This window comes from Heteronotia binoei, chromosome 13 (genome assembly GCF_032191835.1).
Source record: "Heteronotia binoei isolate CCM8104 ecotype False Entrance Well chromosome 13, APGP_CSIRO_Hbin_v1, whole genome shotgun sequence".
In the NCBI taxonomy this organism is placed as follows: Eukaryota; Metazoa; Chordata; class Lepidosauria; order Squamata; family Gekkonidae; genus Heteronotia; species Heteronotia binoei.
In genome coordinates, this window is record NC_083235.1 from 54,641,047 (window position 1) to 54,668,506 (window position 27,460).

The 27,460-nt window shown below is 41.5% G+C and overlaps 1 protein-coding gene across 7 annotated transcripts in view; it reads right to left on the reverse strand.

Moving 5' to 3' along the window:
- Window positions 1-27,460, reverse strand: part of SLC39A11 (solute carrier family 39 member 11) — a 481,072-nt gene that overhangs the window by 181,383 nt on the left and 272,229 nt on the right. For all 7 annotated transcript variants that reach the window (XM_060252173.1, XM_060252180.1, XM_060252174.1 and 4 more), the window contains one exon: window positions 16,374-16,544. In XM_060252173.1, coding sequence (XP_060108156.1) covers window positions 16,374-16,544 — 171 coding nt within the window. The remainder of the gene's footprint in view (window positions 1-16,373; window positions 16,545-27,460) is intronic.

A 27,460-nucleotide genomic window follows, 5' to 3' on the forward strand; every position in this document is an offset into this window, starting at 1 on the left:
TCATGGATGAATCAGGTTCTTTCTGGCCAAAAGTCCAGCAGTCTAGTAACACCACACTGTCCTTAGCCACTATTCTCTAGCTCTGCCACAATTTCCCTGCCACTATAGATACAATAGCTGAACTGGAAGCCCCTTGGCCATCTTCTGGTCCTACTTTGGACCACTCCAGCCACCTCTCACAGGAAGAGGCCGACAAAGTCCTTGCAGCTCTGAAGGCCACCAATTACCTCCTTGACCCATGCCCATCTTGGCTGCAGAGACACGGTATGGGTCCTTTGTGTGATGTTATCAACATATCCCTGGGGTCCAGGGTTTTCCCAGAGGGGCTGAAGGAAGCAGTGGTGTGTCCACTCTTGAAGAAACCATCTTCAGACCCAAAAGTCTTGGCCAACTACCACCCAGTATTGAATCTTCTGTTCCTGGGTAATGTAGTTGAGAGAGCAGTGGCTGAGCAACTGCAGGTCTTTTTGGATGATGCCTCTGTCCTGAATCCCTTCCAGTCCAGCTTCCATCTTGGCCATGGGATTGAAACTGCTGGTTGCCCTAATGGAGACACTCCTGGAGACAGCTGGACTGAGGCAGGTTGGCACTGCTGTTGCTCCTTAATTTGACAGCAGAGTTCAACATGGCTGACCATGATCTTTTGGTTTACCACCTGGGCAACATGGGGATCAGGGGGTCTGCCCTGCAATGGTTCTCCTCCTTTCCCCATAGTCAGGGACAGAGTGTGGTGCTGAAAGAGAGGGTTTGGACTGGAGTGTCATTAATATGCAGATGACACCTAGCTGTAAATAGACGCCAGCTGGACTTGGCCCCATGTGTTCTGGACAGGGCCTTGGGAACTGTGACTGGTTGGTTACAGAAGAGCCAACTGAAGCTGAGTCTAATGAAGAAGGAGGTCCTGTACTAAAGCTGCGGAGGTTTGGATGTGGAAATATGGCTTCTGGCTCTGGTTGGGGCATTACTGGCACCAGTGCTGAGAGTGTGGAGCCTGTGGGTAATACTAGATGCATCCTTATCTATGGAAGCCCAGGTCACTACAGTTGCCAAATCCGCATTCTTCCACCTACGGCAGGTGCGGCAAGTGGTTCTATACCTTTCCACCAGTGACTTAGGTACAGCGATCCATGCAATGGTCACTTCCAGATTGGACTACTGTAACTCACTCTACACAGACCTATCTGGAAATTGCAGCTGGTGCAGCAGCACCCTCCAGAAGGAGAGTCACATAAACAAACAGGATTTAAAAGGGGACTGTATATTTTAAAAAAGCTACCATGAAGGCAGAATGCCAGCAGGTGGGTGGGGGCTTTCCAGTGTTTTGCACTGAAATGTATGACTATCTGCCCACAGGACAGAAGTCTTGGGTGTGTGCTCGATGCAAGGAGCTCCTGGTACTCAGGGAACGAGTTCGTACCCTTGAAGCCAAGGTGACTGACCTGGAAAAGCAGAGACAGTCAGTTAGGCACTCGGAGAAGACTCTCGGGGATGTATTAGATGAGCCCCACTCTGAACGTGGCAGCCCCGTTGCTTCCAGGGAGCATGAGGGTCAAGAGGGAATAGGGCACCGTGCTGAGGATAAGGGGAATGTGCCCTCAGAAGGGACCTCTTCTTCAGTTGGTCACCGCACCTCAAAAAGCATATTATAGCATAGGAAAAAGTGCAGAAAAGGGCAACTAGAATGATTAAAGGTTTGGAACACTTTCCCTATGAAGAAAGGTTAAAATGCTTGGGGCTCTTTAGCTTGGAGAAATGTCGACTGTGGGGTGAGATGATAGAGGTTTACAAGTTTATACATGGGATGGAGAAAGTAGAGAAAGAAGTAGTTTTCTCCCTTTCTCACAATACAAGAACTCATGGGCATTTGATGAAATTGCTGAGCAGTCAGGTTAAAACGGATAAGAGGAAGTACTTCTTCACCCAAAGGGTGATTAATATGTGGAATTCACTGCCACAGGAGGTGGTGGTGGCTACTAGCATAGCCAGCTTTAAGAGAGGATTGGATAAAAATATGGAGCAGAGGTCCATCAGTGGCTATTAGCCACAATATGTGTGTGTGTGTACACACACACACACATATATTGGCCACTGGATGGGCCATTGGCCTGATCCAATATGGCTTCTCTTATGTACTTATGTTCTTGAGTTATTGATCTTATAGTTTTAAATTGTTTTATATCCTATAACCAATGTTGCAACCTGCCCTGAGCCCATTTGTGGGGAGGGTGAGATAAAAGCCAAGTTAAATAAAATAAAATAATTTATACCACATTTACTTATGTCTCAAGATTTGAGAATTACTATCCTGAATAAAACATTTTATCTGTTTAAGTTGAAACCAGCTCTGTATATTTTACATGAACAATATCAGTTGCTCTTCACCCTCCGCCCATTTGCTAGTCTTTGAGGTGTGGTTCATCTGGGTTTCCATTACATTCTCAAAGGCACCTTCCACCTAAACATCAACTGACCTACATACACAAATTAAACTCTCCAGACCAGAATCCATTCACAGCACCACCAAGGGGGATTTTGACAAAAAGGTAATCATCATATTCTCTTTTTTATGTTGTCATAGAATATGAAAGATTAAAATCTTCTTGGCACACAAGGTTACATTTATAAATCCTGCAGAATGTTACTGTAATAAAGGCCTTTAAATAATGAAAAGTGTGGTCACCCTCCTGAATACTAGCCATTTCCTGTTAGAAGCTTTTGGAAAAGGAAGGTTCAAACTTGACAAGGATTTAATAGTCACTTATAATCAACTTCCTCTTGAAAAGAAAGAAGGCCTTGCTTGGCATAATGATGTAAGGTTTCCTATATTAGGTCAGGGATATTGCCCCTTAGCCTCAGCACATCTCACCTCTCAGAACAGCTACTTCAGGAAAAAAATTAAGAAGAAACCGACAGACTCACCTTCAAATGATGTGGCTCTGGTCTTTTACCACAGAAGGAAAAGGCTGCCTCACTCTGTGAAGGGGCTGGTTTGTGTGGTACCACTGGTTTGAACAGTTTGAGTTTTGAGAATACACTGAACACTAAGCCCATGCAAAACATGGGGGAAGTATTCCAAAACTTTGTTTCTGGCCAGGTCATATAGCTGGAAGAGTGTAAAGAGGAAGTTCTGAGAAGAGCATGTTTACTTTGATTCCTTTGTTGTCAAGCTGGGGAAAGGTCCAGAAAAGTTGGTGTACGCAAGTCAGTCATGAGCAATCAGCTCTACTGGTGATTGCCCCCATGATATAAAGGCAGGACAAAACAGCAGCTCCATAATCCAGGCTCCCTGTGACTAAGACTTCTGTCTCCTTACAGCTCTCAGACTGGTCTGCTGGCATGACAGTAGGGGAAAAGGTGGCAGCAATGCACCTTGGGCATACAGTGATAGTGCCTTGGGCATACAGAGGTGGGGAATGTCAGGCCCAAGGGCCATTTATAGTCTTCGAGATCACTTGGTTTCGCTCTCAGGGATTGCTGGGCCAAGTCAAGCGACGTGGTGGCCTCCCTAGGGCCTGGCTGGCCGGCAAGGATCGTGGGGCCCTGCCATGCTGTGCAGCAGCCTCCCTGGGGCCCAGGTGGCTGGCAGGGATTGCAGGGCTTAGCCATGCTGCACAGCAGCCTCCCTGGGGCCTGGTTGGCTGGCCAGGATCACTGTGGGGCCTGGAAAAGTCACTGTCACAGTTCAGGTAAATTTTCCCCTCATTTCTTTATTTCCCTTTCATTCTATTTCCTCCCCCCTTTCTTTCTTTCCCTTTCTTCCCCCCATTTCTTTATTGCCCTTTATTGCCCTTTCTTCTCCCCTTTCTTTCCCTTTCTTCCCTCTTTTTATTTCCCTTTCTTCCCCCATATTTCTTTATTTCTGTTTATTCCCCTTTCTTCCTCTCATTTCTTTATTTCCTCTTATTTCCCTTTCTTCCCCCCATTATTTTACTCTCTCTCTCTTCCTCTCTGTGGAGTCTGAGTAGTGGGCATTGTGAAGGACTGCTGCTGGGGTATGTGGGTGCCTTTAAAGGTTGCTGGGAGCAGCTGCAGTTTCCACATGAAGGGAGGGAGGGATGGCAGGGGTGGGGGATGGGACCCAGCTACCATCAGTTCAATTTGCACTTGATTATTCCAGATGGTGTGACCTAAAATGCTAATGAGTGTGTGACCTAATATGATAATATTAGGGGATGTGGTCTAATATGCAAATGAGTTCCTGCTGGGCTTTTTCTACAACCCCCCCCCCCCAGAGCTAGGCATTTGCCTAGGGCAGTGGGCCAGGGGTGTGTGTGTGCCAAATTAGGCTCTCCCCACATGACTTTAAATAGAAAAACAATTATTTGCATTAATTTTGCTGGCCTGAATTGTTCTCCCTTGGCGGAGCACTGTTTTTTAAGTTGATAATTTTGCATGGTCCACGAATGATGTTATAAATATCCAAATGGCCCTTGGCAGAAAAAAAAAATCCTGACCTAGATTATTCTTTCTGCAGCATGATATTCAGGCACTATTTTTCACTACATTTTTGTGTATACCTTATAATAAATATTTATTCTGATATAATTTCATTTGCTGTAGGGTCCCTTTAGTAACCATGGCCTGATAGACCGGCTCTCTATGAAACTGTATAATCCTCTTTTAAAGCTGTCTGTGCCTGTGGTCATCATGACATCTTCTTGCTGCAAATTCTACATTTTAATTATTCATTGTCTATAACAGTATTTCCTTTTATTCATACTCAGTCTACTGCCCATCAGCTTCATTGGACGCCCCCAAGTTCTAATATTTCAAGAAAGGGAGAAAATGTTCTCTATGTCTACTGTTTGTATTCCATGCCTAATTTTATAAAACTCTTATCATGTCTCCCCAACTCAGCTCTTTTCTAAACTTAAAACTCCCAGCCTCTTCAGTCTTTCCTAGTAGGGAAGGCGATCCAACCCTTTAATCATCTTGGGTGCTATCTTCTATTCTTCTTCCAGCTCTGCAGTGTCCTTTCTCAGATATGATAATCAGAACTGCACACAACATTCCAAATCTATACAGGGGCATTGCAATATTGGCTGTTTTAATTTCAGTCCATTTCCTAATAACGTCTAGCAGAGTTTGCCCTTTGCAGTGTTGCAGCACACAGGGTCGACATGTTCACTGAGCCATACACTTAGACTAGGGTTGCCAATCCCCAGTGGGGGCAGGGAATCCCCCGGTTTAGAGGCCCTCCTCCCGCTTCAGGGTCATCAGGAGGCAGGGCGGGGGGGGAGGGAAATGTCTGCTGGGCACTCCATCTGATACCAACTTGTCTCACACAGTGGCTGATTAGTTCATCTGTAGAGCCAGTAATAGGGCACAGAGGCCAAGGCCTTCCCTTGATGTTGCCTCCTGGCTCTGGGATACAGTGGTCTATTGCCTCTGAATGTGGAGGTTTCCAGTCACCACAGCTAGTAGCCTTTGGCTTCAACTTGTTTTTAAAGTGTAGCTGATGTAGTTCTCACTGTATTGTTTTGCGGATTCTATAAAATGGAAGTCTCTATTGGGCATGATTGGCTCACCACACTTTGAAAGACGGATGCTCAGTATGTGGCAAGTGCTCTTGGAGATGTCTTAGGAGAATCTGTGAATTTTTAAAATCAAAATGGGGATCCTCAGCTTGCCAAACTTTGAAGACCAAGGCCCTAACATATTTATCCTGAAAAATCAGTCAAAGAAACAGGAGTTCAATTAACTAGCCAAAAAATATTAACTTCATTCTGGTCCTTAAACATACATCTAGACTTTTCTTTCACAAAAAGCATTAATTAATCAAATCCAAAACAACACTATTGTAAAACACCATTATTCATCATAGTAAAAGTCAATTATCCATATCTATGCTTTCGAGCTGTGGTGCTGCAGAAGAATCTTCAGAGTCCCTTGGACTGCAAGAAGATCAAATCAGTCAGTCCTAAGGGAAATCAACCCAGACTGCTCCCTGGAAGGTCAGATGGTAAAACTGAAGCTAAAATACTTTGGTCACCAAATGAGAAGGGAGCATTCACCGGAGAAGATCCTGATGCTGGGAAAGACAGAAGGCAAAAGAAGAAGGAGAAGGCAAAAGATGAGATGGCTGGACACCGTTACTGATGTAACTAACACGAATTTGAGCAGACTTCGGAGGATGGTGGAAGACAGGAGGACCTGGCGTGACTTTGTCCATGGGGTCGCAAAGATTTGGACTTGACTGCGCAACTGAACAACAAATGCATAACATATGAAGCTGCCTTGTACGGAATCAGACCCATGGTCCCTTGAGGACAGTATTGTCTCTTCAGATTTGCAGCAGCTCTCCAGAGTCTCACGCAGAGGTATTTCACATCATCTGCTGAATAGTCCTTTTAACTGGAGATTCTGGGGACTGAACTTGGGACCTTCTCCATACAGAGCAGATGCTCTTTCACTTAGCCACAGCCCCTCCTCCTCCCCTTTAGTAATTTCACTTCTATGTCTACAGACCTGGGCTCCAGAACTCCAGGCGATCTATCCCAAGCTGCAGCCCATCATTGCTATATTGGTTTCAGCTTCATGATTTATAAGATTGTAAGCAGTGAATGGGATGATTAGAGTAGAATTTTACAAGTTTTTACTGCACCCTGAGACACTATACTTGAGCCATCCGGCCATCTAACAAGTTCTTTGACTTATCCTAAAAAACAAAACAAAAAAATTGATAATAGAGAAGCTTATCAGAATAGAGTATCTGTTTCTGTGATTCCAACCTAGTAAGCTAGTACACTGTTTCCATGTTTTAATATACATATACGATGATTTTAGAAGTATGAATTTCCATCCTCAAGCACTTAAGTAAGCAACAGTAAATATTAAAACAATAGACACTTCTTCCCATGTACATATTGTCTTAATATATTGTAGGAGATGAACCTGATCCCAAAATTCAGCAAATCAAATTCTGGTGTGTGAACATCATGTAGGGTACTCAGAATCAGTGTTCCCTCTAAGCTGAGTTAGTGTGAGCTAGCTCACAGATTTTTTAGTCTGCAGCTCACACATTTTTGTCTTAGCTCAGGAAGGTTGACTCCAAAGCACACTAATTTCTGCAGTAGGTCACAACTATAATGTCAGTAGCTCACAAAGTAGAATTTTTACTCACAAGTCTCTGCAGTTTAAGAGAGAACTCAGAATACAATATGGCCCTTTCACCGTTACGATGTACCTGCAACCTTGCAAATTATGTCAGGTGTGCAAGCATCCTGTGGAATGGCTGCTCAGATACCATGTTGGTTGAAATTTATGCTAGAGGTTTATAGAGAAATATGAGAAATCCCATATTATCTAACTAAAACACACATAATTCATTCATGGGGATGGCAGTATATGACTGCAGTACTATTGCAATGTTATCACAATGACGGTAGGCAACTTTTAAAAACATGCTGCAGAGGTGCGGCAACTGACACATCCTACTCCAACCTCTTACATGTAGTTATAGCTCATAAGCTTTTTAGTGATATATAACATCAGATGCTTCTGTGCAGAGAATTCACCTACCTCTTGTATACTATAAAATGTACTTTAAAGAAACTAAAACTGTGAAGAACTAACCACATACCCAAATATGGATTTTTCTTTTCATAAGTACACTCAGAATTTTTAAAAGAGAACAAACAGCATTTAGACTTTACATGTAATTATTATTTGTGATAGACTTGTCACATTTCATTTCAATTCCTTTCTATAACAAGAGCCTAAAGCATAAAAAAAATTAACTTTAATAAATAGGTCCTGATAAAATGCATAATTAAAGACATTAGGAATATGAATTAGAAAGCCATTGGGCATCTCCCATCTATATCAATTTGCTCTCTTCATTCGCTCCTGCCTTGAAGCAAATTAAGAAACCTTTGCCTCAATTGCTGCAGTTAGTAAACGCAAACCAGGCATGTAAAGCAGGTCGCTCCACCCCATTATCTTCCTGGCATGCTAACTACTAGCCACATTACCTGTAATGAAAGGAGTACCCTCTGCCAGAAATTACAGTTTCTTCCCCAAAGAACAAAGCTTCATGCAAAAAGACAAAAGACCGGTGCTTCTAGCACTAAATGAAGTATCAGGCTGCAGATGGACCCACTAGCATATCACCTATTTCATTTGAGTGCTAGTTATGATTTGGTACTAGCTGAGGTAAAAAGTAAAAAACAAAACAAGAATTGCTACACCACCAAAACATTTCAATTTCACTCGAATCCCTCATCCTCTCTTTTTACAAAATTCCTAAACATATACAACATGGGAGTTCTAAGCAGATCTTCTGACATATTTCCCTTTGATGTAGTGATTAAGAGCAGTGGACTCTACAAAAAAAATGCCAGTTTGGTGTAGTGTTTAAGAGTGGCAGACTCCAATATGGAGAACCGGGTTTGATTCCCTACTCCTTCATGTGCAGCCAGTCATAGTTCTCTCAGAGTTGTTCTCTTAAAAGCAGTTTTCAAGGAGCTCTCTCAGACCTACCTCATGGAATGTCTGTTGTGCAGAGAGGAAGAGAAGGAGATTGTAAGCCACTCTAAGGGTGGGGTATAAATCATCATCTTTTTTATTTCAAAGCAGCCTCCTGTATGGTCTCGGATTCAACTCCCCAGCAGGTTTAACAGCAACTTGGGAGGGGGTAAGAGCAGGGGAAAAACACATGGGGAAACTTGTTCTCATGGTGCTGCTGCCTGATCAAATCAGCACTCCAAAGATGCTATTAAAAAGCTTCAGGGATCCAATCACAAATCCCCCTTATCATGCCTGTTTGGACCCTCAGTTTGCTGTTGTTTACTTTGAAGGCAACTATGAATCTAAACAATGACCTTTTGGACACTGTCATTGCATTTTATAATCATTTTGAAAAGCAGGCAATGTCCTTGTCAGGAAGCTTCTTAGAGCCTTCTTCACATACACCTAAAACAGTGCAGGAGATAGTCCCTTGCTGCGTGATCCCACAGTGCTTGATTATGTATTTGAATATTGCAATGACTTGGGCAGAAACAACAAGCACAGTGTCGTGATATGGCATCCAATCAAGCTGTGTAAAAGCATTTTCTCTCTGATAAATCAAAGTTAAAAAGTCAGTCCACATTTTTCCAGAGTTGGTACCAGAAGACAACCAAGAAGTTCCCGAGTGTGCTTATGAGCAAAAGCCAAAAACAGTGCCATGTTTACAGCAGAGATAGCCAATCTGAATTAATTTTATACCATTAGAAAGTTGTGGAAGAATGAAGTCCAGCACAAACATTTACTATTATTAAACAGTTTGCAGGAACAGTTAGTTAAAAAGGCAAAGGGTTATGAGAGAATCTATAAGAGCAGAAGCTGGGGCAAGAGGAAATCAGTGAGCGCCTCAGCATCTATATATCTATTTCCCAATTGTGGCCCTCATCTGCAGATATCTAAATCCACAGTTTAGGGTCACACTTACGCAAAGCAGGTTTTTCTGCAAACCAGCATGACACCTCAAGTTTGAAGAAAAGCCTGAAATATTTTTTTAAAAAAATTAAAAATTATACTTTAAAGGGGGGGGGGGGGAGTTAATTCTCCCAAATGTAAAATAGCATTCTCTGTGCAAGTGTTCACTGGAGGAGACTGGGAGCCACACTGGGGCCAGCCGCAGTGCTGCCTGGGAATAATGTTGGGACAAGTAAAGCAGGAACCACAAATATCTGCTGATGGTGTGGCAGCACAGCCCAGGAGCCGCACTAAGCCTGCCAGTGGTGGCTGTGCAGCCCAGAAGCTGTGCTTTGCACAGCAAAGGCAGCTATGGATCCCAGAAGCAGTGCTGAGTCCGTTTCTAGCAGCCATGCAGCCCTGGAGCCATGCTGGGACTGTTGGCAGCAGCTGCACAGCAATGCTGGGCCTAGCAAGGAAGTGGGGGAAAAGAAATTCCCTGCGATTCTCATGTACCTAGAAGCAGCAGAGGATGCTGGCAGCCATTGCAGGCCCAGATGCTGCAGCAGCAATCACCAACAGCTGCTGTAGGCCCAGGATCAGAAGAAGAGGACAGCAGCAGCTGCTCCAGCAGCAGCAGTGAGCCCAGAGGCAGTGGTGGACTCCTAGGGTCGCCAAGACCAAGATAAATTTAAGAAATATCTGGGGACTTTGGGGGTGGAGCCAGGAGCAAGGTTGTGAACTCCAAAGGGAGTTCTGGCCATCACATTTAAAGAAACCACACACCTTTTAAAAGCCTTCCCTCCATTGGAACTAATGAAGGATAGGGGCACCTTCTTTGGGGGCACATAGAACTGGACCCCCTGGTCCAAACTTTTTGAAACTTGGGGGGTGTTTTCAGGAGAGGAATCAGATGCTATGCTGAAAATATGGTGCCTCTATCTCAAAAAAAAACCAGCCTCCCAGAGCCTCAGATACCCACAGATCAATTCTCCCTTATACTCTATGGGAATCAGTTTCCATGGGGAATAATGGAGTGCCAGCAGATATTTCCCCCACACACACTTTCTGATGACCCTGAAGCAAGGGGAGGGCCTCCAAACTGAGGGATCCCCTGCCCCCAACTGGGAATTGGCAACCCTATGGACACCTGCTACTGGCTCAGTTTTAGTTGGTTGGGCCTGGAGTCTCACCAGCTCAGCAATGAGGTGATATGGAATTCCCTCTGCTGTGAATCTTGCAGGCCCCACTTGTCTTACTGAACTTTGGTTAATCATCTGAAAGTCAGCCTTGGACATTCGCCTGCCACTGGAATTCACCTAGTGTTTAACTAACAGAAACCACATGTCATTTTCAATTTTTTACAGGCATTTCAAGCCTGGCATTAATGAGAATTTGCAGCTTCCCAGAACCACTGCCTAAATTTGCAAGGCAATTAGCTACCTCATGGTGGGGGAGTCTATTGTGTTTACAAGCGATGCACAAGTTTCCGTATGTCAAATCTTGGAGAAACTATTAAAAACGTAATTTGCATACAAAAGCAGCAGTAATCTCCTGAAGAAAAATGATTGATAACATGGGGAGGGGTTGCATTAAATCTTCAGTACTCTAAAATATTCAACATATCTACCTCACCCACATCCTTCATTGTTTCCAGCAACCAGCAAAAGCAGAGTATACAGTATATTGAGCAACTTGCTCAAAATGGATCAGTCTCACCCCACCCCTACCACGTTTTTTTTACTACTCCTTGTGGTCCTTGAACTGAATTTTACTGCCATCTTTTTTGACAAGGAATGACGACAGAAGATTCTCCACTAAGACACTCTCAGATCATATAGGTTATCACAATGATCCCAATGTGGTACCCACTGATGTGTGTTTCCTAGCACCCACTTGTTTATTCCTCAAAATACATCTTCCTCAAAGGAAAGAAGAGCAAATTTAGATTTTCCTTCAGCCACCTCATTGGAACAGAAGGGGCTACAGAAGTACCCAGGAGGCGTTACCTTTATTTATTTTCTTCATTTGTCCTCTGCCTCCCTCCCTAAGGATAAGTAGATTATATCATTGTCCTGACTTCTGTCTTATCCTCAAAATAAGCACCTGCAATACATTAAGCTGAGCCTGTGTGATGGGCTCAAGTTCACCCATGAAAAGGCAGAACTCAAACCTAGGTCTTCCAGATCCTAGTCTGACACTAATTACTTCACCACTTGTACTGAGTACATGGATTTTTAAAAATTGGATTGCCACATATAAGCATATAATACTGCTGTATTGTCACAACTGCTTGTACTATTTCCACCCCAATTCCCCACTTTATTCTGTACCACTATAGGGCAATAAAGTTAGTTCCTGCTTAAGAATCTCACTACCATCTTTTCCCTCCCTGGGACATGTATCAGGGCTTTTTTTTTTTTTAGCAGGAATGCACAGGAATGCAGTCCCGTCTGATTTGGGGTCAGGGAGTGTGGCCTAATATCCAAAAACGTTCCCGCTGGGCTTTTTCTACAATAAAAGTCCTGACATGTATCACCCCAGACTGGGACTCAAGTGCAAACAGACTTACACAGTCCCTTTGTATAAGACTTATACAATTCATTTGTCTTCCAACCATACTTATACAAGTATGGAAGGAAGACAAATGAAAGAAGGAAATTTGCTAGCCTGAGGACAGTATGAGGCAGGACAAACACTTCCCAGGTGCTGGTCTAAAATATAAATTCCAAGGATGCTGCTGCTCTCAGACCATTTGCAACATCATGGAGAAGAAGCAATACATTAATTCCATGACCTTTAAAGAAGAGGAGATCATTTCTAGGTCTTTTATAATTGTTTGAAGGCCACTTTGTGCTCTATAGGAACATAAAAAGGTTAGGCAGCAGCTTTCAAGAACTCTCTCTCCAGCAACAGGGAGATTATTGTCATTAACCTATTGCTGGGAAGGGGGGAAGGCACTTTGTCTTCTCCCTTACAAAAAGGTTCTTTGCTTTTTTCCCACTCCTGAGTGACAATAAAAATAATTCACTGCTTCCCAGCAGGGCAGCAGCTCTCAAATGTACACCCACTCCCCCACTCCCATTTAAAGTTATCCTTCTTGACAGTTTTCAGGGGAGTGGGGGAGGAATAAAGTCCAATCAAAATCTCCAGCTCCAACACCAGTGACCTTTAAAGTGTTACAAACCAAGATGAATCTTTTAAACTAGCTGCTCCTGACTTCCCCACACATGCTGCTTCTGACCTCTGGGCAGCAAATGATGCCTCCACAACAGGTTTTGAAACAATTCTTCATCAGCAAGACAACAGCTTTTTTTTTGGGGGGGGGGGGTGTCTCCTAAAACAAATGCATGATAGGCAGAAATTCAGCAGGTTCATTTTCCCCCATCTCGGGGGAAGTCCATCAATTGTATAAGTTACTAACATTGCTATTAGAGGCACAAAATTTGAACCAGAGAAAACAATAGCAACTCTGTTCCCCAAGAATGTGGCTCAATAGGTTCCATGCTATTGCATGGGATTAAAAATGCATCCTGGGTCAGCAACAGTTGAAGACCACTGTCAAGTGGGGGTTGCTATGGTAAACTGGGGTTTGCTATGTTACACTTGTAAAACATTAAGGAAAGTTATATATCTCCATATCTGCAGTGGCCACACAGCAGACAGTTACTTGACTGCACCTCCACAATATATGTCCACTCCATTTTCAGAATTCCTGTCACACTCCTCTCTTTTTATAATGTGAACCACAGAAACCACCAAAGAGTGTCTGAGACCTAAATAATGGATATATTTCTGCTCTGAAACCAGTAAATAAATTATTCTTGGTAATTCCAGATTAATGTGCATGGTGTGTTTTGCTTGGAATCTGGTGACATCACACTCTGAAGCTAATATCTTAATTTAGAAACAAAAAGTTCTAAAACATTGCACTATAGCATCTGTTGTTACACTGCTTTTTTGGGGAGAACAGTTTGAGAATACCTCCAGGGCTTTTTTAATAGCAGGAACTCCTTTGCATATTAGGCCACACCCCTTGATGTAGCCAATCTTCCAAGAGCTTACAGTAGGCCCTGCACTAAGAGCCCTATAAGCTCTTGGGAGGATTGGCTACATCAGGGATGTGTGGCCTAATATGCAAAGGAGTTCCTGCTACAAAAAAAGCCCTGCTTAAAATACAGAAGTCTCTGAGTGGAATGGTGGTACATTATAATGAGTGATTGTAATAAATAAAAACATGCTTGTGTGCATGTTTGTGTGACTTATGGCAACCCTGTGAATTAATGTCCTCCACACCGCTGTATCATTAACAGCCATTCTCAGATCTTGCAAACTGAGGGCCATGGTTTCCTTGACTGAGCTGATTGATCTCATGTTTGGTCTTTCTCATTTCTTGCTGCCTTCAAACATGCTTGCATCCAGTAGAAAGCAATTATTTTCTTTGTGTAATTTGAAAATGAACCAACTTCAACTTATCCTGTACTTGAAGATGCTAAATTTTGTTTGTTTTTGTTCTTTAAATTGGACCTCCCTTGATATTCAGCCTGAAGTTTACTAGTTACACTGTCCTCTCCTTAAAATGGATCTCCTCCCCTCTGCTATTGGATTTGTTGAGTTCTAGAAGCCAAATATCATATTCTTGTTAAGAACTGTCAAACTGTGAGATCAGTAATACAGCCAATCCGGAAGAGCAGAAGATGACGGAAAATTACCTAAAGAACTTAGCTTACAGTCAGGTCTGATATAAATAATACTTAAAACTCTTTAAATTAATTATTACAGAAAGTCTTAAAGACTGGGATTTTGTTGCTTTCTGCACATATACTGGAAATCAAGTTTTGTATAAACATACTAATTTTACAACCTGTGTCTTGAATATGAGATTTATGATCCCTAGACCTGGTACCCTGATAACAACAACTACAACCAAAAAAAATACAAGGAAGAGCTCGATCAGTGTGCTTTCAGAAATGGATGTAAGTGGGATAGAGGTTCCCACTGACTTAATGCAGTCTAGCCTTGCAACTATCCTTCTTGACCTCACACTCACTTTATATTTTTAGATTAAGATGATGTTACTGAAGACATAATAAATAATAGTTAAAGCTCTTTAAATTAATTATTACAGAGAGTCTTAAAGATTGGGATGTTGTTGTTTTCTGCACATATACTGGAAATCCAGTTTTGTATAAACATATTAATTTTACAACCTCTGTCTTGAATATGAGATTTATGATCCAAAGGAGTAGATCTGGTACCCTGATAACAACAACTACAAAAAAAAAATTAACTACAACACAAAAAATACAGAGAAGAGCTCTACCAGTGTGCTTTCAGAAATGGATGTAAGTGGGATAGAGGTTCCCATTGACTTAATGCAGTCTAGCCTTGCAGCTAGTCTTCTTGACCTCACACTCTCTTTATATTTTTAGATTAAGATTATATTACTTGAGACAGCTACACTGTCCATATGCTATGTTTCAAGTGCAAGAAAGTTCCTGCAAGAAAGTGGTTCTTTATGACCATCACCTTCTTTTGTGAATTCCTTAATCCACACAAGATAGGATAGTCTAATCACAAATGGCTCCAAGTGCATCTGAGGGCTTCAATGAAGCAGAGTGAAATTGCCTTGGCTTAAGAATCTTTTGCAGACATCCCAGTGCTCAGTCCCACATCCTGTGCAGTTAGGAAAAACATGAATATATCTGAGTGCAACCTATTTCTCATTCATTCGTTGAAGCTATTGCTTCACTTTCTTGAATCAAAAGCTCCTTCATGCTTTTGTCAATTAGGAAGCCTCGTACTGTGCTGCCTACCAAGTGCTACTCATTACATTCATACAATCTGTTTGAGAGTGGAAAACCTTAACATGCAATATGTACACTTCTATTCAAAGAGAACATAAAATGTAACAAAAAGGAAGAAAAGTATAGGCTCTTCATTAACCAGGAATATATACCCTCAGAAGGTCATTTTGCTCTCCAGTATATTCTGAATGCTGGAAAAAAGATATGTATTTCTTCCAAGCAACAAACTAACACATTAAAACTTGTGGGAATGTAACACTTGGAGTATACAAGTCTTTCCTTATTTAAAGCTCTTCAGTATTCAAACTAGCAGGTACTTCTTTTTAATCAGTAACCACGGCAGATCAATTTAATACAATACTTTATCATTTATATTTTGGTCATTTCCTAAACAAAGATGTAATTCTCAAAGGTCAATGTAACCATGAAAGCATACTGAAATTCAAATGAAAAAGACTTCAGGCTACCTTCAATACCATTTGCACTCTTGTAAGAACATCGTAGGCATACAAATATCACATTGCCAACTGTATAAGGCTCATCTGAAAAGTTCATACCAGTGAAGCAGCTGGAAAAAAAAACCCTCATTGATTTCAAGGACTGCAGCTACAGATTAAATTACTTTAGGGATTATCTCTTCAGGAACAAGATTTCCTATAACTGAAAGTCATTTTCTCCAACTTGCAATGATAATACAGCATGTTAACAGGAAATAAAAATGAAAAGAGCATAGCCATTCCAAAATCTATACAGAACTGTGATCCAATCTGGCCCACCTTCATTGCTCTTGTCCTGTTGGTTATCTGCCCCTACCAAGACTCCTGCTGTCCTCCTCCATCACCAACTCACTTTCTGATACTGTATCATCCACATTGTGGCATCCACACACCACAGCCATTCTTATCCAGCCCCTCTGGCTGCTTTTCTATTCATTTTAAGGGAGAAGACACATTCCTCGACCATTGCCCAGCGGCTGTGGGAGAATCTTCAAGCCCAGAGTGACCAAAAGGGCCGGTTTCCTTCAAAGAGGGATGAGGTAATGCACCTCTCAACACACCTCATAAGAACAATATTGTGTGTACCCCACATAAGATTGCACAGATTCCTCTAGTTCTGTTCATGAACCAGCAACATCTGAGGAGTCACCGACTTAAATAGATTGGTGCTTACCAGGAATATTGTGTATTGTTATTGCTAAAATGAGAAGCATGATCCTCCTCCAGCTGTTGCTTGTTGGTGCTGGGGTGTTTCCCTTGAGAGTGTGGGATAGAGCAGGAACATCTGGCTGGCTTCCTCCAATACCTTTCCTCCTCTGGTAAGGTTCCCCATTTTCACCTTTGTCTAGGCAAGAAAAGAGGACAGAAATAAGGTGAGGTTTTAAAAGACAACTAGGGTTCACACCTTAACCAAAAAGTGGGGAAAATGTTAATGATGTACACAAGAAGTAGCTTTTTAGATTGTGACTGGAAGTCACCCAAAAGAACAGAATGTGCAGTTTATGGGACACATATGCATACAATTTTATGAAACAAACAGAACCCCACAACAACTAAATAGTCAACTCATAAGTGAAGTGGAGCAAAATGTTCTCATAGGTCACTAGGTTAAAAGGTCACTGTGGCACTGCATATATCTAAATTAGAGTTCTCTTTCTTTTTTTAAACCCTGCCTTTTCCCCAGACTGCTCAGGCCAGCATATGCCATCCCCCTCAGGTAGTTTAGGCTAAGCTAAGTGGACAGGCCCAAGATTACCCATTTGTACATTAAAGTAGTCAAATCATAAATTTTGGGTGCAGAACTGTAATTTTTCATGCAGTTTTGCTTAAAACAGCAAACATCATTCTGCTGTTTTCAGATCATACCACAAAGACTTATTACTATTAACATTACAAACTTTATCAGTATAAATAGAATTTAACACATGAGAAGCCTCTCTCCAGAGGGGCTTACTACCTAAACTTTGACAGTGGAGAGAACAAAGCGGGGCGGGAACTGGAGAGGCACATGTAAAAGGATCACTTTTACATGCATTCAGCTACTTGTGGTTATTGCTTACCCATTTTCTGACCAAATGGGCAGACTCCCCCCTACCCTACCTTTCCTCTCTGGAGGGACATTTGCTGAAAAGGTTCCTCTGTGCAAGATTCTGATTTAAAAGCAAGTTGATGTAAATTAGGACAGTAAAAAGGGCACAACATGTAACATCCTGAATTCTTTCCATTGAACCAATTAAAAGGAGAAGCAGTGAAATAAATTCACAAAGGTAGTTGTTCCTGAACTTTACACAGGCAACAGCTGCACTTGTGCTGCGAGGAAGATCTGACATTTTAAATGCATTTTAAACTGTCTCTTTCCCCCACCCAGCTTAATTTTCCTAGCACAGTAGTAAGTGCCAGAAATCATTTAAAGCAGTCTCTGAATTGATGCCAATCACTTCCTATGCCATTTCCAGGCTGGTTAATGGTAAACTGTCATATTGCACTTAACTTGGTGGCTATTAAGGACCTGGAGCATTAAAATGCTTCCAAAAATGAGCACATGAAGTCAATAGGAAAAGGGCACCTTCTAACTCCTGGCTTTCTACCCAGAATAATAATTTTAAAAGAAAAATGTGGGGAACACTTAAAAGCAGCCATCAATAAAGTTTTTTAAAAAAAACCCACAACACACACAAAACAAAACTCTGGCCTGGCAAAGTTCTCTGCGTTAAGTTGCTGAAATCAAGAAAGAACACAACATAAAGAAAATTAAACACATTACAATAAGCAGCCTCCCTCAAGGACCAATGATGCTACGTTTCAACAGGGCTAATGACGCAATGTTACAGTGAGTCTGTCTAATAAGCTAAGAGAAGTCACGTGAAGCAGCACTACATAGGCATCTTCATTCAGACCCAAAAGAATAAAGCAGAATCCAGCAAAAGTCAGTCATGACTACAGGAAGAAGCTGAGCAGAGTTAGAAGGGAGTAAGCCACACTGGACAAAGTTGTACTTATTTCCAAGTAAAAAAGCATAGGTTTGTAAAAAGAAAAAATGTCCCACTGAAAGCAATGGAATGAGTTTTGGTCTACACATGCAGCAAAATGGTCATCATCATGCATCACAACTGGTGGTAACACGGACTGTACCAGTTCAGAATGCAAAGGAGAGAGATTACATGTTTCACTGCCACAATTATATTTCTTTGTAAATTGAATCAAACACAGGATACAGAGGGGTAGAACAGGTTTAGCCATTCCTTTGGAAGTTGGGTGGAGAGGTTTACCCAGCTGTATATTCAAAGCATGCTCATTCCCACTCAAATAAACCTGGCTTCAACTGAAAAACAACTCCCTATAGCATACCTGGTAGAATGCTACTCACGCAGCCCCACATTCTCTGTTTCCCAAGGGAGAAACTTTCCCCAGGCTAACAGGCTGTCAATCTGCTCCTCTTTTGTCATCTGCAGATTTTGTTCTGGTTGTAACTGTGAGCATATTTAGCCTCTTACATTTCAGTCTTCTTGCCTGAACAGGAAAGACAGGCTCATGGTTGTAAAAACTGCAAAGACACTATTCAGGTGAATACTCAGAACATCTCTGGGGAATGAGGGTATAGAAGATTGTGTTTGATGGAGTGTATTTGGAGTGGCTAAAGCAGGCTGAAATGTCCATGGAGGGAATAAATTAATAATTCCTAACAGCAAAAAAAAAAAAAAAAGGATTGAAAATAGATCTTTGATTTAAGGCTGTGTGAAGTCACTCTACCCACTACATCATATGGAGCTGTCCAGCACCACAAAAATTTGACATCTTTCCAGCACGTTAGGTTGGCCAGGGAAGCTGCATTTCTAATGACAGCCTGAAAGGATAAAAAAGTTATACAAAGAATCCAAACAAACATTAGTTACAGTATCAGTTCCTCGTGATCTCTACATTCCTACTTTCATAAGGATAGCCTTCTCGTCTTCATACTAGCCCTGCATCCTTTGCCTTTTAACCAGATTAGGTCTTAATGATGACAAATAGAATTTGGATAATGTGTGTGTGTGTGTGTATCTGTGTCTATCTGCCTGTCTGTACCTGGAAATCATGGTGACCTCTGGTGACTGGCCCCTACTGGGGGTCTGGAGGATATTCAGAGAGATGGCTGAATAAAGCCTGCCCCTGTCCTCCTGACTGCTGGTATTTCAAGGACATCTCCCATCCCTGCTTACCTTCCTAGATCTGATGACATCGGACTTGCCTAGGCTATCCAGGTCAGGGTGAATTTGAATAATTCTTTTAATTTGTTATTTCGGTTTTTTTACTCAGTTCTATTGCAGTGATTTTAACTTCTGGACACTTAATTGTCAATTTATATCCACAACCCCAAAATAAACCTCACCATTTGTGATTAAGGTAGATTTATCTAAAGCAAGGCAATTTAAGTAACTGGTTTAAAACTGACAGAAAAGGCATGAATTTAAATCATGTTTCCAACTTCCATAAACACATAGAGTTGACACTGGACCTTGATGTGTGTGTGTCTGTTTTAGGTGCTGTCAGGTTGCTTCTGATGTATGCCAACCCTTTGAATTAATCACCTCCAAAATATTCAATCATTAACAACCTCGCTCAGGTCTTCCAGGGTGAAGGCCTTGATAATGAATATTGTCTACTTTGGCCTTCCAGGGTGAAGGCCTTGATAATGAATATTGTCTACTTTGGTGGGCACAGGCTCTCCAGCACCTTAAGTCAGAGGTCTTTTGCATCATCTGCTACCTGATCCTTTTTTCTAAATATGCAAGGGATTAAATGTGGGAATTCTTGCATTCAAATCAGATAGGCTGCTTTTGCAATGTATTGTCTAGTATCGTCTTTCAATAAACCACTTAATTTGTAACAGTAACATTTTGGAGTCCCACTGACATTCTCAGACCCACTAGGGTGAACAGAGGCCTCCTGCTTCAGAAGAAAGAATTCATGGCCTGTCACTATCGTCATAGCAGAGCAGCAGCAGCAGCAGCAGCAGAAGATATTAGATTTATATTCTGCCCTCCACTCCGAATCTCAGAGTCTCAGAGCGGCTCACAATCTCCTTTATCTTCCTCCCTAACAAACACCCTGTGAGGTGGATGGGGCTGAGAGAGCATTCCCAGAAGCTGCCCTTTCAAGGACAGCTCTGAGATAGCTATGGCTGACCCAAGGCCATTCCAGCAGCTACAGATGGAGGAGTGGGGAATCAAACCTGGTTCTCCCAGATAAGAGTCCGTGCACTTAACCACTACACCAAACTGGCTCTCAGCTACAGAGAAACTGGAAAGGGACAGAGTATGGAGAATTCTTATTATTTATTATTATTTCTTCAACTTAATGAATCACCTATCCCAGCTTGTGCTGGGCTCTCGGTGATGTACAATACAGAGATATACAATACAGGCTCCAACCAGTAAAGTGCAATGCTTTCTTTCCCCTCCCTCCCTCCCTCCCTCCCTCCCTCCCTCCCTCCCTCCTTCCTTCCTTCCTTCCTTCCTTCCTTCCTTCCTTCCTTCCTTCCTTCCTTCCTTCCTTCCTTCCTTCCTTCCTTCCTTCCGGAAAATAAAATCATAGGAATTTTTTTAGTGCAACACAAAGTTCCCCATTATCTAAAATGCCAACCAAATTATTTCAACATCAATGAATTGACTGTTTATACAACAAATATGTGTGACATGCTCTGGTGTTGACACAACAAATTACATTACTGAAATTCTGTAGTTCTCATATTTTGTAGTTCTCAGTTCTCATATTTGTTTCTTTGGGGTTTGTTTGTTTTTTGCAAACCATAACATCACAATGTCAGTCTATTTTGAAACAAACAAATTTAGCCATACTTAAAAATACTGAAAGATACAGATGGCACTCCAGGTTCATTATGTTAAAATCTGAATAAAAACAAGAAGGATATGCAAGAAAGGAATGCAAAAGATTTGCAGAATTTGGTGCAGACTAAAGTTTATATTATGTTACAAAAAATGTGCTGGATCCAGCCAGCTTTTTCATTCAATCTTGTTCAATTCCCATCCTTACTAATGTAAGGTTCTGCAAGTTATCAACTGCACAAAGCCATGATCATATGAGTATGGTTAGGATTTATTAAAGTCAAATACAAGAGATAACTTTCTGCTAGAAAGCCAGTGCCAGGAATAAATAGGCGAAGAGGTTATAATTATACACATTTTTAAAAAGTGGACTAATAGTATCCTCACCCCCTGCGTCCATTGGTTCCCATGGACATTGACACTGCAAGGCATGAAGCATCTCCCAAGGTTTCTCACCTTCAAGGTCACAGTTGCATTCTCAGGCTGAACAGGCCCATTACTATAAAAACTAGATAAGCAAGCTCGTTGCAACAATGATATATGAATAACAAGGTCTCTGCCTCCCATCTCCCTCCTGCACCCACTTAATAAGGTATAGTTACAGGCAAGCACTCAAGAAATGAAACTGAACATAGAAATCATGACAGACTCAGCATGACAACTACAGTCCACAAAGCTTTTGTTCACACAGGTCCTGCACAGATCTACAGCATAGCCTTTGGGTGGTCAAAATGGACCCTTTCCTCCCTTTTTCACCAGTGGAAAAGTGCCTGTATGCAACTGTACACATTAAGGGATAAAACAGGAGTCATATCTTGAACCAGCCAACAGTTAGGGGCAGAGGCAGTTGCAAGCTATTTTACTTGTATAATAGACTGGGCAGGTTACATCTGACCAGCAAAAATTGTAGCCTGACAAACCAGTTTCTTTATCTCATCACCACCTTACAACATACAGGAATCATTGTTAGCTGGATGCAGTGTATGGTCTATATGAAAAACATATGGCAGTGCACTATGGTCTTGGAGTCTACTGCTATTGTATTGCACATTGGAGAGCAATGGTATTCCTTCAGGAGCTTCTTGAAGCATGAAAATCCTATTAATAAAAAAAGTTCAATCAATATATCTGGTATACCCCCCACAATCTTCAAAAATACTAATGAAATCTTAAATCAGCAAAGCTTTCTTCATTCTCTGTAATTGGAACCTGCACATGGGTGACTCAAATTCATCAAGCTTAAAACTACTAATGGAATTAATTAAGTTACTGTTGGATAAGTTGGGATAAATCCATATACAGGAATATGAGCATGGTTCTTTTAAAATGTTAAGCCACACAGCTGCAGTCGATTATACAAATCTAATTAATTTCAGGATTTCCTGCAACCTGGTGCTGCAAACTTCCCAAAACCCTGTCCAAATCTTCAGACTGCACAAGCTGAATGTATCACACACAATTGGTGATTGCCCAGCTCCTCTAAGGTCTGGAGGTATGCGGATGGAATGATGCCTTAATTGCAAGCTTGGGGAGAATCCAAAAATTCTTTCCTGAAAAGGACCTTGGTACTACCTCCTAACACTCCAGCTGCTCTGCTGATAGCTGAATCAGGCCTTCCTCCTCTTTGGGCATGTGCACATAAAGCCTCATTTAATTGGCATAAATTGAAGAGAGCTCCAGCAGGTCATCTCTCAAGCATCTGCTTTTCCATTAGCCTAAAAGATCCAAAATGGCAATCCAATTATAACAAAATTCTCCAAATATATAATCTGCCAGATGTTGTTTAAGGAGCTTCCCGGGCTGATTTTATGGTAGGCTCAAATATACTCACATGATGTAGCTTTAAATATACTGGGAACCAAATGTTCACCTTGGTATAAATTGATTAAATTAGATCATTTCAGGGCACAATATTCGTCCAAGATCCCTTTTTTAAGACTGTGTTAAGCTTTCATATCTAATTGTTTCCAAATGATGCCAACAGTAATGCTTAATGGTCCCTATACTCAAACACCAGTTGCCCATGTCTCTGTTTATGCGGGGGTCCAGATCTTGAAGATCTGTGCCACTATCGGCTGGTCTGTCCACTTTATGCAGGTACAGTCCTGGTCAATTTAGGCCTTAGCACTGTGATGGAACAGTGTGCAGTCATTTTCCTTTTTACTTGCAGCTGTGGAATTAGAGGTCTCATACAAGATTGTCCTTTTCGCATTGGCAGCAAAGAAAATTCAGCCCAAGCTAGAGTTAGTATAGGTTGGTTGCTTATAGGAGTCGTTCCTTTCTCTTATGGAATAAGTTTTAAAATGTAATTTTATAGCATTTTAACTCATTCTCACTGTACTGTATTTTATTGTATACATTTTTTTTAGTGTTAATCTCTTGTAATGACTATTGGTCCTATGCAATAAAATTGAACTCAACTGAACTGGACAATTCAGTACCCTGAGACCATCTGATTCTGTTGCTGCTAATGTAGAATCCAAATTCAAACAGATGTGAGAGATTTTTTCCATAAAATGACTCAGCTGTCAGAAATCTGTAGAATAGAGTTGCCAAGGATGTGGTCAGCGAGCAGTGCAGAAGTTGGTCTCCTTACAGAGCAATGTCTATATGCCTTTTGTCCCTCTTGGCTGCTTAAATCTGCTGGGGGGGCGGTGCTGGTGGACTGGGTTTAGGAGACAGTAAATACCTCCCCGAGAGATGGGGTGGTCTTGAAGTGGGCAGTGGTGCATCTACTCCTCAAAAAAAAACTTACGGTGGACCCAGAAGGGTTGAATAACTACTATCCAATCTCAAATGTACTATTCTTGAGCAAGGTGATTGAATGAGTGGGGGCTGGCCAACTTCAGAGACTCCTTAATGAAGCTGATTGTTTATATACATTCCTATCTGGTTTCAGGTCTGGGTATGGGACTGAAATGGCCTTAGTCACCCTGGTGGATGACATGTGCTGGGAGATGAACAGGAGGAGTGCAACCCTGTTAATTCTCATAGACTTCTGGGTGGCTTTTGATACCATTATTTATGGAATACTTCTGGATCACCTTTCAGGACCAGGATGCATTCATCTGCAGTTCCAGTCCTACTTCAACGGAAGGCTCCAGAATGTGGTGCTGGGGGATACTGTTCTTCCCCTTGGTTTATGGGACTGAAAGGGTCACACTTACCAGTAACTGTGGTTCATTGAATAATTAATCTGAGCAAGCCCACATTGATTTTTGAAGATCAGAATACCCAGAGACACTTTGCTCCACTCCCCCATGTTCTTTCCTGCCTTTTCCTGCAAGCTACAGAGGAGGTGGCGTGCCTTTCCCTCAGTTCTTTTCTGCCACTGCAAGAGTGAAGTAGAAGTAATTAGACTAAGTTGATAACTCATAGCAGGGCAGCAGGGAGGGTTGTGTAACTGCAAAGGTGACCACTCAATGAACAACAGTTATAGGTAACAGCAATCCTGTTTTCTTCTTCGTCATCATCCTTGTGCAGTCTCAGATGAGAAATTAGCAAACTGATTTAGCAATCTAGGAAGATGGGTGTGGGCTCTCAGTTGAACAGAGATTGCAGAACTGTTCTTCCCGTTCTTGAGTCTCTTGTGACATCCACACCCATCATGCAGTGTCTTGCAAACGTGCAGGAGGAGAACCATGTTGCAACCTTGCAGGCAGAGTCAACAGAGAGATCATGGCAAAAGCTGCTGGTGTAGGCTGCACCTAGGTAAAATGGGTATGGATCTGCAGCAGGATGTAAATTTGTGCCAGTTTATAACACAGTCTGATGCATGTATCAATTTCAAGACGGATTGAGCTGACAGTTTCTTGCAATAAATAGGTGTTCATCAGAAGAGAAGGGCCCTTTTAACATTTATGGAATGTAGAGCTCATTCCCTTTCATCTTGTGGCTAAAAGTATAACACTGACAGGGTGATTTCTTCTTATGAATGTTACTTTGGGTAACATTCTTATTCTTATTGTTGCTGTGCTGGATTTATGAAAAGCTAGTAGCCTGTTGTATACTGCTTTGAGTTCCAAAGCAATGATGTTCAAGCATGCCTCTTGAGAGGACCACATCCCACTGGCATTCCCTATATGTACACCCCAGCCTGAAAGTGAGGCATCTGTTTAGGTCTCTGCAATGTTCTTTTTGAGATACACTGACCAGAACTGCACATTATCAGGCAGCACCATAGCTTTATAAACAGGCATTACAATATTGGCCATTTTATTTTCCGTCCTTTTCCTAACAATCCCTAGCATGGAGTTAGCCTTTTTCACAGCCGCCACTCACTGGGTCAACATTTTCATTCAGTTTCCCACTACAACCCCAAGATCTTTCTCTTTTTGTTACAGTTCAGACACCATCAGCATATAATCTAAATCAGATTTTTTTTTTTTGTTCCAGTATGCATTTAACCTGCACAGCCCAGGCTAGTTCAATCTCATTAGATTTCGGAAACTAAGCAGGGTCAGCCCTGGTTAATATTTGGATGGAAGAGCACTGAGGAATATCTGGAATCTGCTGCCCTATTAGAGTGCCTCTGTGCCTCCAGCTGTGCTGTCTGCATATTTGCAAATAAATCCTACAAAAATGTCATTAATATCAAGTGATCCCCCTTCCAAAAGAAAACCAATGCAGTTAAGTCCACCACTGGAACTTCTCAGGGAAGGGGATGTACCTAACAACCCTTAAAAATGACCCCAGCTCCCATCATACATAACATGGTGGTTTTCTTATAAGCCAAGGCATCTGGCAGCTCAAAGAAGCCCCTCCTCAGGCAAAGAAACATTTTGCTTTCCTACTCCCACCCACTCCAATTTGCACACAAATCACCCATCACAGCATGTCTTCCCATGACATTCTACATTACATAAGATCAAGCCATTTTAGTAATAAGTAATTAATCCAAAATGAGCAACTATATTTACCCTTCCACCACTTACACAAGATCATGTTCATTCTATCCCTTTGGCATTCAGTCACTAATAACTACAATTGACTGTTCTGTTCTCACAACTGCTGAAGCCTAAAGTGGATAGCAATCCCCACTTCACTCAAATTGCATGTCTTAATTACTGCAGATCAGGGATTCTAAGATAAAGCCCTAAAAATGCACCAAGAAAGCTGCACAAAAACACAGTGCAAGGCATCCAGACATTCAGATGAAGAACACAAAGGCTGAGAATTACATTTTTAACCCAATCCGCAGTCACTGACTTACCTTTCTTGTAACCAAACTTTTTATTTTGCAATATACTGGAATAAATTCATCTATTCATCTATTCAAATTCAAATATACTTCTCCAATATATTACATATTCCCCCCCCCACACACACACACACTCTTATTCATGACCTCCGCCGGTACTTAAAACAAATTAAAAGCATATTAAAGGTAAATTCACAATTATAAAATCTTTAGAAAGAAAAAAATTATCATTCACTAACTTTTTCTCTAATAATCACTTAGCACTTATTAAACACAACGCTCATAATTATTAATTCAGTTCCAGAGTTCCCCCATCTTAGTCTTATCTTAACTCTCATATATATATATATTTACCAAATAGCTATGTTCTACTAATACTTTTATCACAATATCATTAAACATTATCACAATAACATTAAAAGTTCAATTAATGTTGAACTACTAAATATCTTTTCACCGTTATAAAATTTTTACACAAAGAGTTATCTTTCAATAGCCCTTTCTCTATAATTCACTTAGTATTTATTAAACACAAAGCTCAAAGTTATAAAGTCAACTCCGGAGTTCCAGCTGTCTTAATCTTATCTTAACTCATATATGCATAATTACCATGTAACTATATTCTACTAACTCAATAATCACGATTGTTCATTATCATTTAAAGTTCAATTGATGTTGTCATAAACTACTAAATGACTCTTCACCCTCCATTGTATTTCCACGTAACTTTGGAATTTACTCCAGTCTTCTTTAAACTTCTCCAAATTGTTGTCTTTTAAGATTCTAGTAAGTTTGTCCATTTCACTTCTACCTTTGACATTCAGTCATTAAAGTTGAAACTGAATCCAACTAAGATGGAAGTTCTGTGGTGGGGGGAGAGGGGAGAGCTTCAGGGCTGGGGCATAGGTTGCCCACTCTTGACAGGGCACCACTGAAACTAGTGTGGGAGTGATTTGGGATACCTCCTTGAATATGGAGGTCTAAGTCATGTGTATTGCCAGGCTGGCATTTTCCATCTATGCCAGACTAGGAAATTGACCCCTTTCCTGCTGCGCCCTGCCCTTGCCACAGTAATCCGTGTAACAGTCACCTCCTGGTTAGACCACTGTAACTCACTGTTTACTGGTCTGCACTTGAGACTGACCTGGAAGCTCCAGCTGATCGCGAATAAGGTAGTGTGAGTCCTGATGGGAATATCACAGATGGCACACATACATCTGGTGCTACACCAACTAA